The sequence below is a fragment of the Osmerus mordax genome, chromosome 20, assembly GCF_038355195.1.
Source record: "Osmerus mordax isolate fOsmMor3 chromosome 20, fOsmMor3.pri, whole genome shotgun sequence".
Classification (NCBI taxonomy): domain Eukaryota; kingdom Metazoa; phylum Chordata; class Actinopteri; order Osmeriformes; family Osmeridae; genus Osmerus; species Osmerus mordax.
In genome coordinates, this window is record NC_090069.1 from 8,853,045 (window position 1) to 8,867,790 (window position 14,746).

Genomic DNA, 14,746 nt, shown 5'->3' on the forward strand with positions numbered 1-14,746 from the left:
TGGATAAGAGCGTCTGCTAAATGACTAAATGTAAATGTAAACGACGGGACAGAAGATAACTAGATCGACTACACACAATAAAGGCAAATTGCTTCACACAGTAACAAGTGGTTGTGATCACTTTTGAGCAGTTTAGCTCTACCTTAGATAGTTAAAGATGAAGCGCGAACGTTAGCTGCGCTGCTGCATGCATCGAACACATGACGTTCCAGTAACTTCATTCCATGCTGTGTGTTCAAATGCTTCTTCATATTTGTAGTATTTCCTCCCTTCGACGAAAGACTTTTTACACGCGTTACAAGTGGTGTTGTTGTCATTTTGTCGTGTGAAATACAACCAAACTTTAGAACCCTTCTTAGTTGCCATGTTTGCTGCAGTCTGTCTGAATAAACTATAAAAGTTTGCGCATGCGCAACGGCACAGAGAATTGTTAACAGAATCGTTAAGGAATTTTGCTAACGATTCCAAGGAATCGATTCACTGGGAACCGGTTCTAAACAAGAACCGGTTCTCGATACCCATCCCTACACTGGCCTATTTATAATTCCAGGAATCTCTGTGTGCGTCCTTTTGTGTGTGTCACCTACTTCATCAGGGGCACTGTGCACTGTCTATCTAAATTCCAGTAATGTGTGTCTCACCAAAATCTTAATCACGACTGCATCATGGGCACTGTGCACTAGTAAACTATGATGACAGAATGAGTGGATATATAGGTTAAGAGGGTGATTTTGGAAGATTACAAAAATGATAATATATATATAATATATATATATATATTATAAGTCTAATTCCATATAAGAATATAATATAAATACACTCTGACCTACTTTTGTTTTCCTCTTTCACAGTGATGGGGAGGGAAGAGGAGGGAACCCCATGGTCTCAGGGTTCCAGGATGATTTGGATCCTGAAGAACTGTGCCAGGCTGTGCCCAAGGCCATGGCCGCTCCCAGTCTGGGCATCACCCTAACCAGTGATGAAGAGGAAGAGGCCACCACAGCACCCAAACCCAACCTAGATGGAGGCTCAAGTCTGGACAGTGAACTTCACAGTAAAAGGTGTGGCGTTTCTCTCTATTATGTGAAATCTTGAACATGTTTAAATTATACTATGATAGCTACAAATATATTAAGTTGGGATGGCTGATTAGATTGATTATCAGGATTGAGATTGTTATCCAAGAACTACAGGCAGGAGGCTCATTTCCATAGCCTTACTTTTCCAAACAGCACAAACTATATTTCATTATTATACTGTTGTCTTTTTCCAGAATCTCTTCCAATGGAGCAAAGACTCAAAACACGAAAGGAGAGTCCAAGAGACCCACAGGCCTAAAGATGGAGCCTGTGTCTTTTCTAAATCCTACCCCAGCCCCAGTGCAGTCTAACCGGGTAAACAAGAAGGAAGCAGACAAAGACTCAGATACCGATCAAGAGGCCCATGTGTCCAAGCAGATGCTCTCTTTTGTCATGGATGACCCAGACTTCGAGAGTGAAGAATTTGAGACATCTAAGAAAAAGAAGGTAGACGTGGTATATAGTGTACGGTGGCATAACAATTGTCTTACAATTGTGATTTTGGAACTGAGAGTTTGCTACATAATGCAATTCCATGCTACAATGTTAAGAAGGGAAGTTTTTAATTGTATTCTTTCCTACAGGAGCCTACCATTTTACAAGACGATCCATCTGACCTATCTGATGACAGCTTTGTACCCAGGACAACACTGGACCTTCTCAAACCCACTGTCCTTTCTTTGAAGAGCCAGCCGCAGAACGAGGTGGACTTGTTTGGCCTAGGCTTCCAGAAAGGGGCGTCCAAGAGCAAGGACAGCAGTGAGGACCAAGACGGTGAGTATGGTTGAAAAAAAGCAGTTGTGTAGAAATATTACATTGTGTACATCCTTCTTCTTCTTCACTGTATTTTCCCCAACTGGGGGACACTTTATGTCTAATACAATATTTGTAAATCCTAAATTTTTAACATTAATTTTAAACATCAAAAGCGTATCTCTGGTAAAATCTGTGTATATGTTGTACCAAAACAATATGTTGTTGATCTTATTTTTGTTGCAGATAAAGACAGTAGACACTCAATAAAAGATAAGAAAAAGAAGAAGAAAAGTAAAGAGGTAAAGATCCATAGGCAATTCAAATCTGCAAGTGTTTCCTTACTTTAGTACTGTCTCATCTAAACTTTTGAAGCTCAGAATAAAATATTTTAGCAATGAAGCTTTTATAAACATATTCCTTAACAAAACTAAACTAAAAATAATATGGATATCAATGTAATTAAAAAAGTTGTTACGGTATTAATTATTGTGAAACAAAGCTACCATTGAGGCACCTATCTTTGTCATAATGTTGGCAATACCAGTAAATGTCTGGTGGCTAGATTGAGTTGCCTGTAGTTTGTTTTTTGACTTTTGGGCTTCAATTTTTTTTGTAGCAATTAAAGATCTCTGGTGGTAACTATGAAACATTTCTGCTCTCAGGATGATGACAAAAGCAGCAAAAAGCGACACAAACAGAAGAAAAAAGAAAAAGAGGATTCAGAAAATGGGGACGAGAAAGAGAAAAAGAAGAAAAAGTCTAAAACCAAGAAAAGCGGGAATGCTGATGACCTTGAGTCTTTCCTAGGAGGGGGGGACGGACTAGTTAAAGGTGAGGGTGGAGACTATGAGGAGCTGTAGAACTGATCTTTCCAATCCCGGTACTAGTCAGCAGTGTAACATCATGAATACGTTGGTGTTATGACCACCTGACTATTGGCTAAATAACCATGGATCTGCAACTTCAACTGATTTCATCTCACTCTTCCAGACTGACATTGTGGTACCTATTTTATCATTGTGAGTTTAACTTTGCGTTTATTTAATATTCTGTTACATTTTAAACACAATGCTACGTTGATGCAACAAACGCTCAAGTTTGACATAGCTGTAGCTCATATTGGGATGCCTTCTGGTCAAACTTAAAGGACACAACAACTTGTTTTTAGATTGATCGGTTTTTAAGTGATCATTCCTGGGTAACATACAGTATTCATAAAATGTTCTAGTTACTTTCCATTTCTGTCGACTTTTCTCATTAGGTACAGCAGATTGCTGAACTAATAGATCCGGATAAAGCTTTTAGAATTGACCTCAGTAAAGAGTCCTGAACAACTTATCCATGGGTGCTGACAGATTATATGAACGAGGGGTTTTTAAGGAAATTTGAAGACTGTGTGCAATTTGTTAAATGTATTATGCAAATATAATTCAGCTGTAAAACTATTATTTATTGTATCTAATATTTTCCCCTTGTGTTTCTTTTTGTTTCTTTTGGTTGGTCATCAATGCCTTAAGGAAAGCTATCAGTCTTGTAAAGACGCTTCCAAAAAGCTTGTGATCAAGATGCCTTTTGTTGAAGACAATATTGGTTTGGATAAAGACATTTTAGGGTGACATGCTACTTTTTTTCTTTCAAAGCTGCTGTAAACATAATATATTTTCTTTTTCTAAAATGGTCATCCTTGTGCAATCTAATTGAATCTACTGAATCATATTCTTACACAAACCAAAACCAAACAGCATGATCAATGTCTTGTACGTATTGTTATTGTGTGGTTACATCCATTGAATATATTACATTGATACCTATATTCTAGTACTTGACAAGCACCAAAGGATGGTTTTGGTTGGGTGTCAATGGAATTGAGCCTCACCAAGTCCTTTGTATCCGATATGGCCACAGCAAAGGACATGTGAGACGCACAAACAGGCGGCACCCACACTGGTTTATGCAGCTGAAGTTGGAAAACATTCACAGCAGTGTTGCTACTTAGGATTCACCATCTAGAACATTTCAACGTTCAAGTTGGTGTTTTATGTATATTATTTAAAACGGTTATCAAACTGTTTATGTAAGTACATTATATGGGTGTGTAAATCATACCTATAAACTGTTCCATACTTTACACTCCTAGAGATGTTTACATCAATAAATGGTCTTGAAAGGCTTCACGGTCCCCTTAGAATAGACTATTTATGTACATCAAGAAAATGGCCACGAATTCATTTGAAACTCTTACCATCTTTGCATTCATTTATAGTGAACATTGCATATTTATAAAAGAAAAAAAGTAATTTCACAATATATTTGACATCAAAAAGGCATGTGTGTTAAAATATGCACAAATGTTTATTAATTATTACTGTGTATTTCCTCATTATTACTGTGTATTTCCTAATGTATCTCCATAACCCCTTTGGTTGTTTCATTCTGGACTTTCTTGAAAATATTAAATACTAGAAACTGTTCTGACCATGGTTTGACTGCATACCATCAGGGAAACCATATGACATTGCCGCACTGTGTACCAAACTTTACATATGACTTCCACTAGCCTTTTGCGTTTGTGAGCTGAACCAGGACTTTTACTGTTGTAGCATGTCTTGTCCTCACCTGTGATAACTGTGATGATAGCATCCTTGTTTGTCAGATGCCGTACTGTACTCTGAGGACATTCTGGATCTTTTTTTTATGGCCCCTGGGGGGTGACGTCATTACACCAGCTGACCAAGTCATACCCTCCCAGCTGGCATAGGGACACTCAAAAAAGACTGGAGCGGTCAAACCATGTCACCCTTGATCACCCACCTTGTCCCCGAAGAAGCTATTTCCAAGTTTTTTACCGCTAACTTTGAAGGGGAAATAGGGGATGCTACGGAAAATATTTGCCGTAGTATTTGCAAGTATTATGCCATCACTAAATGTGATAAAATACCTGACTACTGTACATTTTAAATGGTTACATTTGAGATTATATAAATTACAGAATAATTAATTGAATTACAATTAGACAATACTTGAACATTAACATCAACCTGAATGTCCACAATCCTAATTTTAATTGATCTACAATTCCCTCACTATCAAGACACTTGTTGGGCTGCTGTTATAATTTCAGTTAACTGGGAGGCTTTTTTCACTTAAGCTTAAGTGATTTTTAAGTAATATATGTGGTATTAAACCAATGCAGCTCTTGTTTACAGAGTAACGTGAACCAATGTGTACTGTTTTTGTGGTTATAGTACAGGTAAGAGTGAGAATGTGAGAGGTCTAAAAATGAATGCTTCAGGTGAGGTTGAAGAATTACTGGTCGTAGGTTTAGATTTTTATCTTCCGTAACATTCCACTTAATTGACTGCACTTCAGACTATTGTCATGGAACAACTAATTAATTGTGGAGTTGTTACTTTCTTTTTATATTGATTGGTACAGCAACTACATATGGCCGTGTGAAAAATATATGTATATCTGGTTGAGTTCTGTTTATTTTGTGTAAAGTACTGAAAGGTGGAGATCAAATAATTATTCATTTTTGACATTCCCTTATGCTGCCATCTAGATGATTCATGTGATAAAATTGTCTAATAAATGCAAGCATATTTTCAGTCTGGTACTTGTGCATTGACAAATTTGTGTTTTGAGTGACAGGCTCTAAAGTGCCTACCTGTCAGAGCATAGTACTTACTGGTTATTGATAGAAATTGGATACTTTATTGTTACATTATTCCCCATGACGTACAATGAAATACATTTGACTTCTCTTTGACTGGTTCTCTCCTCTGCCACAAGAGGGTGGTAAAAAAACAAATCAAAAGATGTGTTGCTTTCAGAAGTCACTTCTCATGAGACCTGGTAAGTGTAAAACCCACTGGTGCTTATAATAAGGAACTTCCATTTAATTGACTAAAAATACTGTGAGATGGCAGTAACTTTCAATGTAAAATTATTTGCATTATAACTTTGAAACAATGTAGTAAGTCGAGAGAATAATGTATCAGGCAATTGCTTTAGGAGTGAAAGTACTGAGTGATGAAGCTTACTTCAGATTTTGCTGTTTTTGTTCAGATCGATCTATTTTAATATGTAAAGTATCAAAACATATAAAAGATCAGAGTGTAATTGTTACGATGCATTTGCTTTAGAACTGGAGAAAAACCTGTTTGGGGAACCTGTACAAGTATATTTCTGGCCCTCCTTCCCCAACCTACCACCATTCACAACACAACACTCAATCATCTCCAAATAAAATGCTAACAAATATGTCTATTGTGCAAGCATTTCAAAGTGGTGTGCTTGATTATATTTTCAGATCACATTAGCAGTCTGGATAGTACGAATGTTCTCTATTCTTCATTGCATGAAGCCAAATGTTACTCAACGTTCAGTATGGATGCTTGTCTGTGGGACTGGTATCCCGAGCACTTGCTGTGTTATATGTTCTATAGGTTAACTATTACTGTATATGACAATCGTATAGGTTATAAATCTCCTTACTGATGTCCTCTTTGAAGTTTTCTAAAAGTGCACTAATTATCACAAGTACCTAAAAGAAAAGGGATCCCCTCATGAATTAGTGAGTGTAGGCTCCCTCCTGCTCACTGATTAGACGTGATGAAATTGAGGGAAGCGTACATTGAGCTTCTTAATAATTATCAACCCTTTTAATCTTACGTAATGTAGGTCAGTTTTCGTGTTGGAAGATGTGCTCTGGTAGTTCTGTTTGAGCTGCATAGGGAACTGATGGTGCACTTTGTTTTCACATGTTCAACAGCGTCTCATCTGAGAGACATCTTTCATCACTAAAATGTTTGGAGGCCTAATTGCATTTTCCTGCTGCAGATTCATCTGTTGTACTACACAAAAACATAAATACAGCAATTAAGAACCTGACAGGCAATATTGTTTTTACCTCCAAGGCCTTATTAATCACATTTCATGTGTGTATATGTTTGTGTATTTATTTCTCACATGAATGTAGTTATTCATCCAAATAATATGCTACTTTTGAGATGTGGGTTTACAAGGGTTTAGAAAAAATATCGATATGTACAATATATTATGCAGTGATTCAAATCTATATAATATTTCTGCTGGACATTTTCTAATGTAATTTGAATAGGGTTACCCTCCGCCATTCACAATTCAGTAACAATTAAGTGTTGTCTAACTAAAAGAAAAACTTTTCAGAAGTAAAAAAAAAGATGGAAGGAATGTTCCAGAGACCAAAGAGTTTAAATTGAAATAAATTGCCCCTCACAGAAATATTAATTTAGTAAACTGAAATGATCTGAGATTATGTGCTTGCATCCTGACATCTCATTAGTCTCAAATGCCCTGAAGACAGTCTCCAGACATGTCTTAGTGTCAAGCCAGTAGAGACTAAATGTACGTTTTAACTCCAGTGAATACTTAAACTATCACAAAAAATGTGTGATAACTTTACATTACAAAATGTACAGTTAGGTCCATAAGTATTTGGACATTGACACAATTTTCAGCATTTTGGCTCTGTATACCCCCACAATGGATTTGAAATGAAACAATCAAGATGTGCTTTAAGTGCAGACTTTCAGCTTTAATTTCAGGGTAGACCACGGAAAACAACTCTGGTGGATGACAGAAGAATTCTTTCCCTGGTGAATAAAAACCCCTTCACAACAGTTGGCCAGATCAAGAACACTCTCCAGGAGGTAGGCGTATCTGTGTCAAAGTCAACAATTAAGAGAAGACTTCACCAGAGTAAATACAGAGGGTTCACCACAGGATGTAAACCATTGGTGAGTCTCAAAAACAGGAAGACCAGATTAGAGTTTGCCAAAAAACATCTAAAAGAGCCTGTACAGTTCTGGAACAACATCCTATGGACAGATGAGACCAAGATCAACTTGTACCAGAATGATGGGAAGAGAAGAGTATGGAGAAGGGAAGGAACTGCTCATGATCCAAAGCATACCACCTCATCAGTGAAGCATGGTGGAGGTACTGTTATGGCGTGGGCATGTATGGCTGCCAATGGAACTGGTTCCCTTGTATTTATCGATGATGTGACTGCTGACAAAAGCAGTAGAATGAATTCTGAAGTGTTTCGGGCAATATTATCTGCTCAGATTCAGCCAAATGCTTCAGAACTCATAGGACGGCGCTTCACAGTGCAGATGGACAGTGACCCGAAGCATACTGCGAAAGCAACCAAAGAGTTTAAGGCAAAGAAGTGGAATGTTCTGCAATGGCCAAGTCAATCACCTGACCTAAATCCAATTGAGCATGCATTTCACTTGCTAAAGACAAAACTGAAGGGAAAATGCCCCAAGAACAAGCAGGAACTGAAGACAGTTGCAGTAGAGGCCTGACAGAGCATCACCAGGGACGAAACCCAGCGTCTGGTGATGTCTATGGGTTCCAGACTTCAGGCTGTCATTGACTGCAAAGGATTTGCAACCAAGTATTAAAAGTGACAATTAGATTTATGATTATGTTAGTTTGTCCAATTATTTTTGGTCCCTTAAAAAGAGGGGGGGGGCACATATAAAATGTGTTGTAATTCCTACACCGTTCACCTGATTTGGATGTAAATACCCTGAAATTAAAGCTGAAAGTCTGCACTTAAAGCACATCTTGATTGTTTCATTTCAAATCCATTGTGGTGGTATACAGAGCTAAAATGCTGAAAATTGTGTCAATGTCCAAATACATATGGACCTAACTGTACATATTTATGAATGCCCATGTCTAACTAATGTTGTATAAAGATTTTCCTATGTAGTTTACTGATACAAAAAATCTACGACTGAACTATTTTGAATTTTTCAGATGAATTTAGCAAAGGGACAGCAATCTCTTTTTCATTATACACACTGTTATGTTTGTTGGAAATAATAGCAATCAAGGTGGAATTAGACCTTTTGCCTACATGCTTAATTGCCTACTAATTAAACTCCAACCCATATTCACTTTGTGCTTCAGAACCAGGGTCATATCCTCAAATATGTCTGAACAGATTACTGTTATTACAGTAAATATGAACAGTTTCACATGTTGGTGGTTCATGAACATTAGTAGAAGAGGCATGCATGTATGTAATCCTTTTTGTGTCCATATGTAACAGGGTGAAATCACACTGCTTGTCAGTCCTCCTGATCTTTCCCCTCACTGGTACTTGATCCACTTTGCATGACTTTCATCTGACATTGGAGGGAAATATTATTGTCACATTGTATAGGTAGATATGTTTATAAGAAAATGTGTGACAACATAGCTGAATATAGTGTACGTGAGCTACATATTGTTGTGTATGCATGTGGGAATATGTATTTAAGTGCAGTTGTCTGAGTTAAATACCACCTATTCTGATAGGTGATCCATAACTTTGAGTTTGTCAATACAGAATATACAGTATGTGAATGTGCTGGCTCTGTTCTATTCAACTCTACTCCTATTGTTCTTAATGGAGACAAATTCTATGCAAGGGCTCTTCAGCAGCCTGTCAACATCTGGTCATGTCATATCCTGGTCACAGAGAGCAGCCACAACAACAAGCTATCCCAACAAATGCTACTGCCTGCTGTTGATGACTCATGCTGGCACCATGACAACATACCTAATGCTAAATTATTTCTTGGTTATAAATATCACTTCCTGACAGTGATGTCTAGGTTGATCTGTAAAATGTGGACATTTAGAATTACCTTTGAAACTAAAGATTAATATGTAGATGTTGGATGTAAGAGTATATCCATTCTTCCTGGTTTACTTGCATGTATTATGTTTGAGCTCCTTTATGTGTGACCAGGTTAATCTGTTCAGTCTACATCTTTGTATGTCAACATCTCAATACAGTATGTACTGTTGTTCTATGTTAATGTTAACCTACTATTCAATCCAACATCCAATAAGTCCTTCTAAATGTGCAATGTTAAGTATGGTACACTGTACATCCCATTGTATAAGACATGTTTTTCTCTTTGAATAGCCACACATCTTTATATTGCATACATACACGGTTCAGCAAACGAGAAAGCTTTCCAGCCTGCCTCGTCTCTTTATTCAGCCACAACCAGATACAAGTTATGCATTACATATTTCCATACAACATGAACAGACTGGAAGCCAAGTCTAATCTTTAAACTGAAATGTGCCTTTGACAGGTCTTGTCTCCATTATAGAGACACCATGTCGGACAGCTTTGCTGGTTCTCACAGGAAATAGGAAGAGGGCTAGTTAGAGATAAACTGATTTATACTGTAAAAGGTAGATGTGTTGGGAAGAGAGAGTTCAGGAGCATGTATTGAATTGGGTAAATGTCAAGGCGGTGGAGTGCAATTTACCTCAACATCCACTCTAGGAAAAAGGGGAGTGGCGCAAGCAGCGAGGCCATAGCTGAATTAACTCATATATATCTGCTTCTCTAAGAGGTTCTTGGGAAAGTGTGCTCCTCCTCAGTGTTTGCTGTGTAGTCTCAGCCCAACATGCTAAATTGTATAGATTTGTAATTGCATGACAAGATTTAAAAAAACTAAACAATGAATAACTGTTGACAGAGAAACTGAGAAAAACAGAAGAAATGAAAGCATACAGTTGAGATACTGTTAATAGATACTGCTGGAGATACTGCTAGTTTCTGCTAATGCGATTGCCCTTGGGTGAATCCGAAAGCTTAGTTCAGCCCTATGTGCATTGTGTCGGTAGCAGCCATGGCTAAACGCTAGTTATTGGGGTGCCATAGGAACACCAGCATGTACTATAGCCTGCTGGCTTTGATCATAGCCACTATCAGCACCAGCCAGAGACAGAGAGAGTGCTATAGCCTGGTCTGGTTTGGTTTGATCCCATTTTTGAATGTGTAGTCCAAGGCCTTCATTAGATTACAGCCCAGTCCACAGAATAACTGGAAGGGTGAGATAGTGCCACACCAAGATACTGCTTCTGTGAGCATTGTACAATAGGTATAAAGCACTTGTACACATTCATCTCAAAATGAAGATGCTCCTCACAATAAGATAAATTAAATGACCCCCAATCCAAAAGCATAAATATGTGAAATGACTCAAAAAGGGACTCAACCCTTAATAACATGCAGAAAGCTGATTGTGTGTCACAGTGGGACCGTGGCCTGTCGGTCGTCTAATATGTGAAACGGGGTCAAGGAAACCCCGTGTAGAGAACACACTATAGAGCTCTCTAGTCATTCCTGTGCTGTGCTCTATTTAAAGCCCACTGAGCCTCAGGCACGTGCAGACCCCTACACACTTAAATTGCATGCACAGATACACACACAAGCACACTAGTCCAATCTATTTCCCTTCATTGCACTCCCAAAGCACAAACACAAGCACACAAACACACATACACTACCTAAGTGCAGCACATGAACTCTCAAACACAAATGACCTCTGTTTCTCTCACTGTCTTTATCTCTCTCTCTCTATCCTCTCTCTTTCTTTCTCTCTCTCTCTCACAGACAAACACACACCAGTCTTCCTTGCATTGGTTTCTGCTGTTGACAGTGTTGACCAAGCAGACAAGGAGCAAGACATTTAGGAGAGATAAGAGGGAAGCAGAGAGAGAGAGAGCGTGAATGGCAAAGGGTTACACAGAATCAACCCATTGGCAGAGGACTGAGGTGAGGGAGAAAAACTGAGGATGAAAAATGAAAGCAATTACTTGAGGATGGTGCTGGAGAATGAGGATTAGTTGTACCAGAAGATAGAAAAAAACTGACAGAATACCAAGCGAAAAAGGATGGAAATAAAGGGATCATTGACAGACTTGATAATCATAAAAAGTAACTGAATGGAATTGCACATCATGAAGCTAGATCGGAGCAATCTATTACAAGTGCTTTGGTTGATAAGAATCCTGAAGAAAGAAGTACCAACCCTAACTTCATCTGGATGAACACAGTCATTTTCTTCACTGTAATGATAGTGTCAACATACACTGTTCTGCATGCCAGCAATTGTTTTGCTGAGCCCATCTATATCCACCATCATGCAGTGACGTCATGCCAACAACTGCTGAACAGGGATCCAAACGTATTGGAGCAACCTTGCCGGCCTGGAGCTATAAAGCTAAAATTGAGGCCTTTGCATGTCACTTAGACAGTATAGGCAGTATGCTCCGTTTGTACTGTATGTAAGAATTCAAAATGACAACCTTTTCTTTTGGGTAATGCAGTCCACGCGATCAAAACAATTTGCGAGCCCATCCCTGACTTGTTTAGAACACAAAAGGCCTGTTCATCAAATTATGAAGATATTGGATGTAGTAAGAGGACGATAAAGATTGCCGATACTTGTCATAAAGTCTACAGCATATAATATGGTTAGCATGAGTAAGACCAACACTACGCTCAGAGTCCAGTCACTGGCACTGAATCAGACACCAACCATCGCATTGAAGCAAACTCCCTCACTTCAACTCTTGAAGGAACATTGTCTTGCTCACATCTTGCCTCAGGGTAAATTAGCTATCCTCAGACAGCTCCAAGAAGAGGGAATCATGTTGAAATAGCACAATTTCCATTGGCAAATGTCGACTGCAGATTGTAATCATTAAAAACTAATTTTGAAAACTAATTTTATATGAAGATGCAGAGAGAGGGCAATGACTCGGATTGTTATGATTCATACTTAACAAGAAGCCTTTTCTCAGCTGTACATATTAGAGCAGACAGCTAATTATTTGCAGCTGAATGGCAGCTGTAGGCCGTATAGACAATCTCACACAGTGAAGACTCTTTGCTCTCTCATTTTCCCATTTTTCTCCCACTCTCCCATTCCTCTTCATCGGCTTGCTCTGTGCACATTGCCATCGGCTCTTTGCCCACTTCCCCCCATTCACCTCGTCCTTAGAATGTAAATGCCACAGATAGGGATGCTGGGTGAATGTCTGCCACGTACAGCTGAAACCCACTGAAAAGCCAGAGCTTTTCACTTGGCCAGTTCTGGAGGATAACTCAAACCTGACCTTCCTGTTCAGGCGTTAGTTAGTGTTCTTTCACTGCCATCTCTCTCTCTCATTCTCTGCGTTGGAGCTTTATATTCTTTCCCCAGCTGTCAAAGACTGAGACGATGACAGAGTTTCTCTCCCCGGCTCTGTAATTACCTGATGCTGCAGAATACCTGCAATGCACCACTCCATTTTAGACTTGAGATCAATGGAATTCCTTCACTTGAACAACACACAACCAACATATTCCTTTATTAGTGGCTTACAAGGACGGCCCTTTAAAATACACACTGTTAATAGGCTATAATGTACCTATCTAAAATGGCATATCCTGTCCTCAGATTGACTGGAAAAAGTACTGTTGTCTGATTGGGCGACACCATTCTGTCCTGAAACTGATCAAAATCACTCTGTCCTGTGATTGACCGTGAAAACTCTAGAAAAGTGCCAGGACCTCACGCAATTGCTAATAATAACAGCAGAGGTCTATGGATTTTTTTTAGAGAAAAACATTGACTTTCATTTGTACCATGTAACAGACCTGCACCATGTCACATTGTTTAAAAATGCATTTTGTCTTACGAGGATGTTTTTTCACTTGTCCGCTGGATGGTGGAATAGAAGGATCAGGGTTGATGTGGATGATTTCCTATGTACTCTTTTACTCGCATCGAAATTCCCAAAGGGGTAGTTACAAAGTTCCTTTTCTGTGACCCAAATCTGTCTTTCTAAAGGGGTTCAGGTCTGAGCCCTGCTGTGACTAATCTTCCGTAATCCTCCAAAAAGCTGCCCTTGCCCTATTGAAAGTTGTTTGTGAAAACAGACTATGAAGTCACCCCTAAATAAACCTTCCTCCTCAGTATTTACAGTAATGGTGTGCTATAGTAATTGTGTATCCACTATACACATGCCCCATTCCAGAAGCTACAACAAAACATGTATGATAGAATTGTTGTCTAAACTACAGTAAAAGTAAAAAGTGTTTTCCTTGTGATACAACTTACAGTAACTAGCTCTATAGAATTAATATCAACTCTCAGCCTACAGTGATAATTGCAAGAAGTTAGTACACAAATGTAGATGTTATCTTATTCAGGGATGATTTTGTCTGGGTTGCCTCTACGCTGTGCATTTGTATAATCAAATGTATGCTTGTGTCTGTTTCTGCCTCGTACATCAGAGCTGGATTGCCTTGAGCTTATCTGATTTGAGGCCTATGAGGCCCTTTTCATCAGGTGCTTTGACGGTTTACATAACCAACTTTGACTCACTCTCCCACCTGCACACCTTGCTTCTCCACCCAGACTCCCCAAAAGAGTCTTGGTCCTGCTGATTTTTTTAAATAGCTTTTCACTACATGAGGTCCTAAATGACAGCACTAATTGTTAGGTGGGGAAAGAAGCTTGAAAGCCTGACCGAAGTAGATGAGAAAATACAGTGGTAGCAATCAAATTTGTGTTGATTTGCTGTAATAATTTGGTTTGACTTTGTTGTCCATGATTTCATATTGCAGGTGAAATATTTACAGTAAAAATTATATAATTATCCATTGTTGATAGTAATTCAATGGATAATGTTCTAGAAGCAAAGCTAAATCCGATGACAGAGAGTTAGACCATAAAATGACATTATGTCAACAATATATCAAAACATGCTCTACCATGTCAATAGTGTACTAATGCCCTGACTGGCAGAAAAAAGGCCAGTGGAAGAACTTTGTATTGAAGAGATGTCTGCATGTTCACTGTGTAAGAGTGATGACAGAAGGCCTGTGCATGCATGCAAACTTATAGTTTGTGTGTTTATGTGTGTGCCTATGTGTGTGAACATGTGTGGACTGTGCCAATAGATCCCATTCAGAAGCTGTTCTGCTGAGTGAACGATTTTCATGTCTTTCCTCCTTTACCTCCTCCCCTATGGACCAAAGGGACCTCAGGCGGAGGCCCACAAGCAGCAAGCAG

General features: G+C 38.7%; 2 protein-coding genes across 6 annotated transcripts in view; one reads left to right on the forward strand and one right to left on the reverse strand.

Annotated features, from left to right (window-relative positions):
• The window catches only part of LOC136964118 (rab-like protein 6), a 29,346-nt gene extending 23,898 nt beyond the window's left edge, over positions 1-5,448 (forward strand). For 3 of the 5 annotated variants that reach the window (XM_067258073.1, XM_067258072.1, XM_067258075.1), the window contains exons 12-16: positions 852-1,061; positions 1,274-1,526; positions 1,664-1,853; positions 2,079-2,134; positions 2,498-5,448. In XM_067258073.1, the coding sequence (XP_067114174.1) occupies positions 852-1,061; positions 1,274-1,526; positions 1,664-1,853; positions 2,079-2,134; positions 2,498-2,695 (907 nt within the window). In that variant the 3' untranslated portion in view covers positions 2,696-5,448. The remainder of the gene's footprint in view (positions 1-851; positions 1,062-1,273; positions 1,527-1,663; positions 1,854-2,078; positions 2,135-2,497) is intronic. The other 2 variants (XR_010879049.1, XM_067258074.1) reach the window with 2 other exon arrangements.
• Positions 5,449-7,818: 2,370 nt separating this feature from the next.
• The window catches only part of marveld2a (MARVEL domain containing 2a), a 134,648-nt gene continuing 127,720 nt past the window's right edge, over positions 7,819-14,746 (reverse strand). The window contains exon 9 of the mRNA XM_067258097.1: positions 7,819-8,015. Within this exon, the coding sequence (XP_067114198.1) occupies positions 7,983-8,015 (33 nt within the window). The 3' untranslated portion in view covers positions 7,819-7,982. The remainder of the gene's footprint in view (positions 8,016-14,746) is intronic.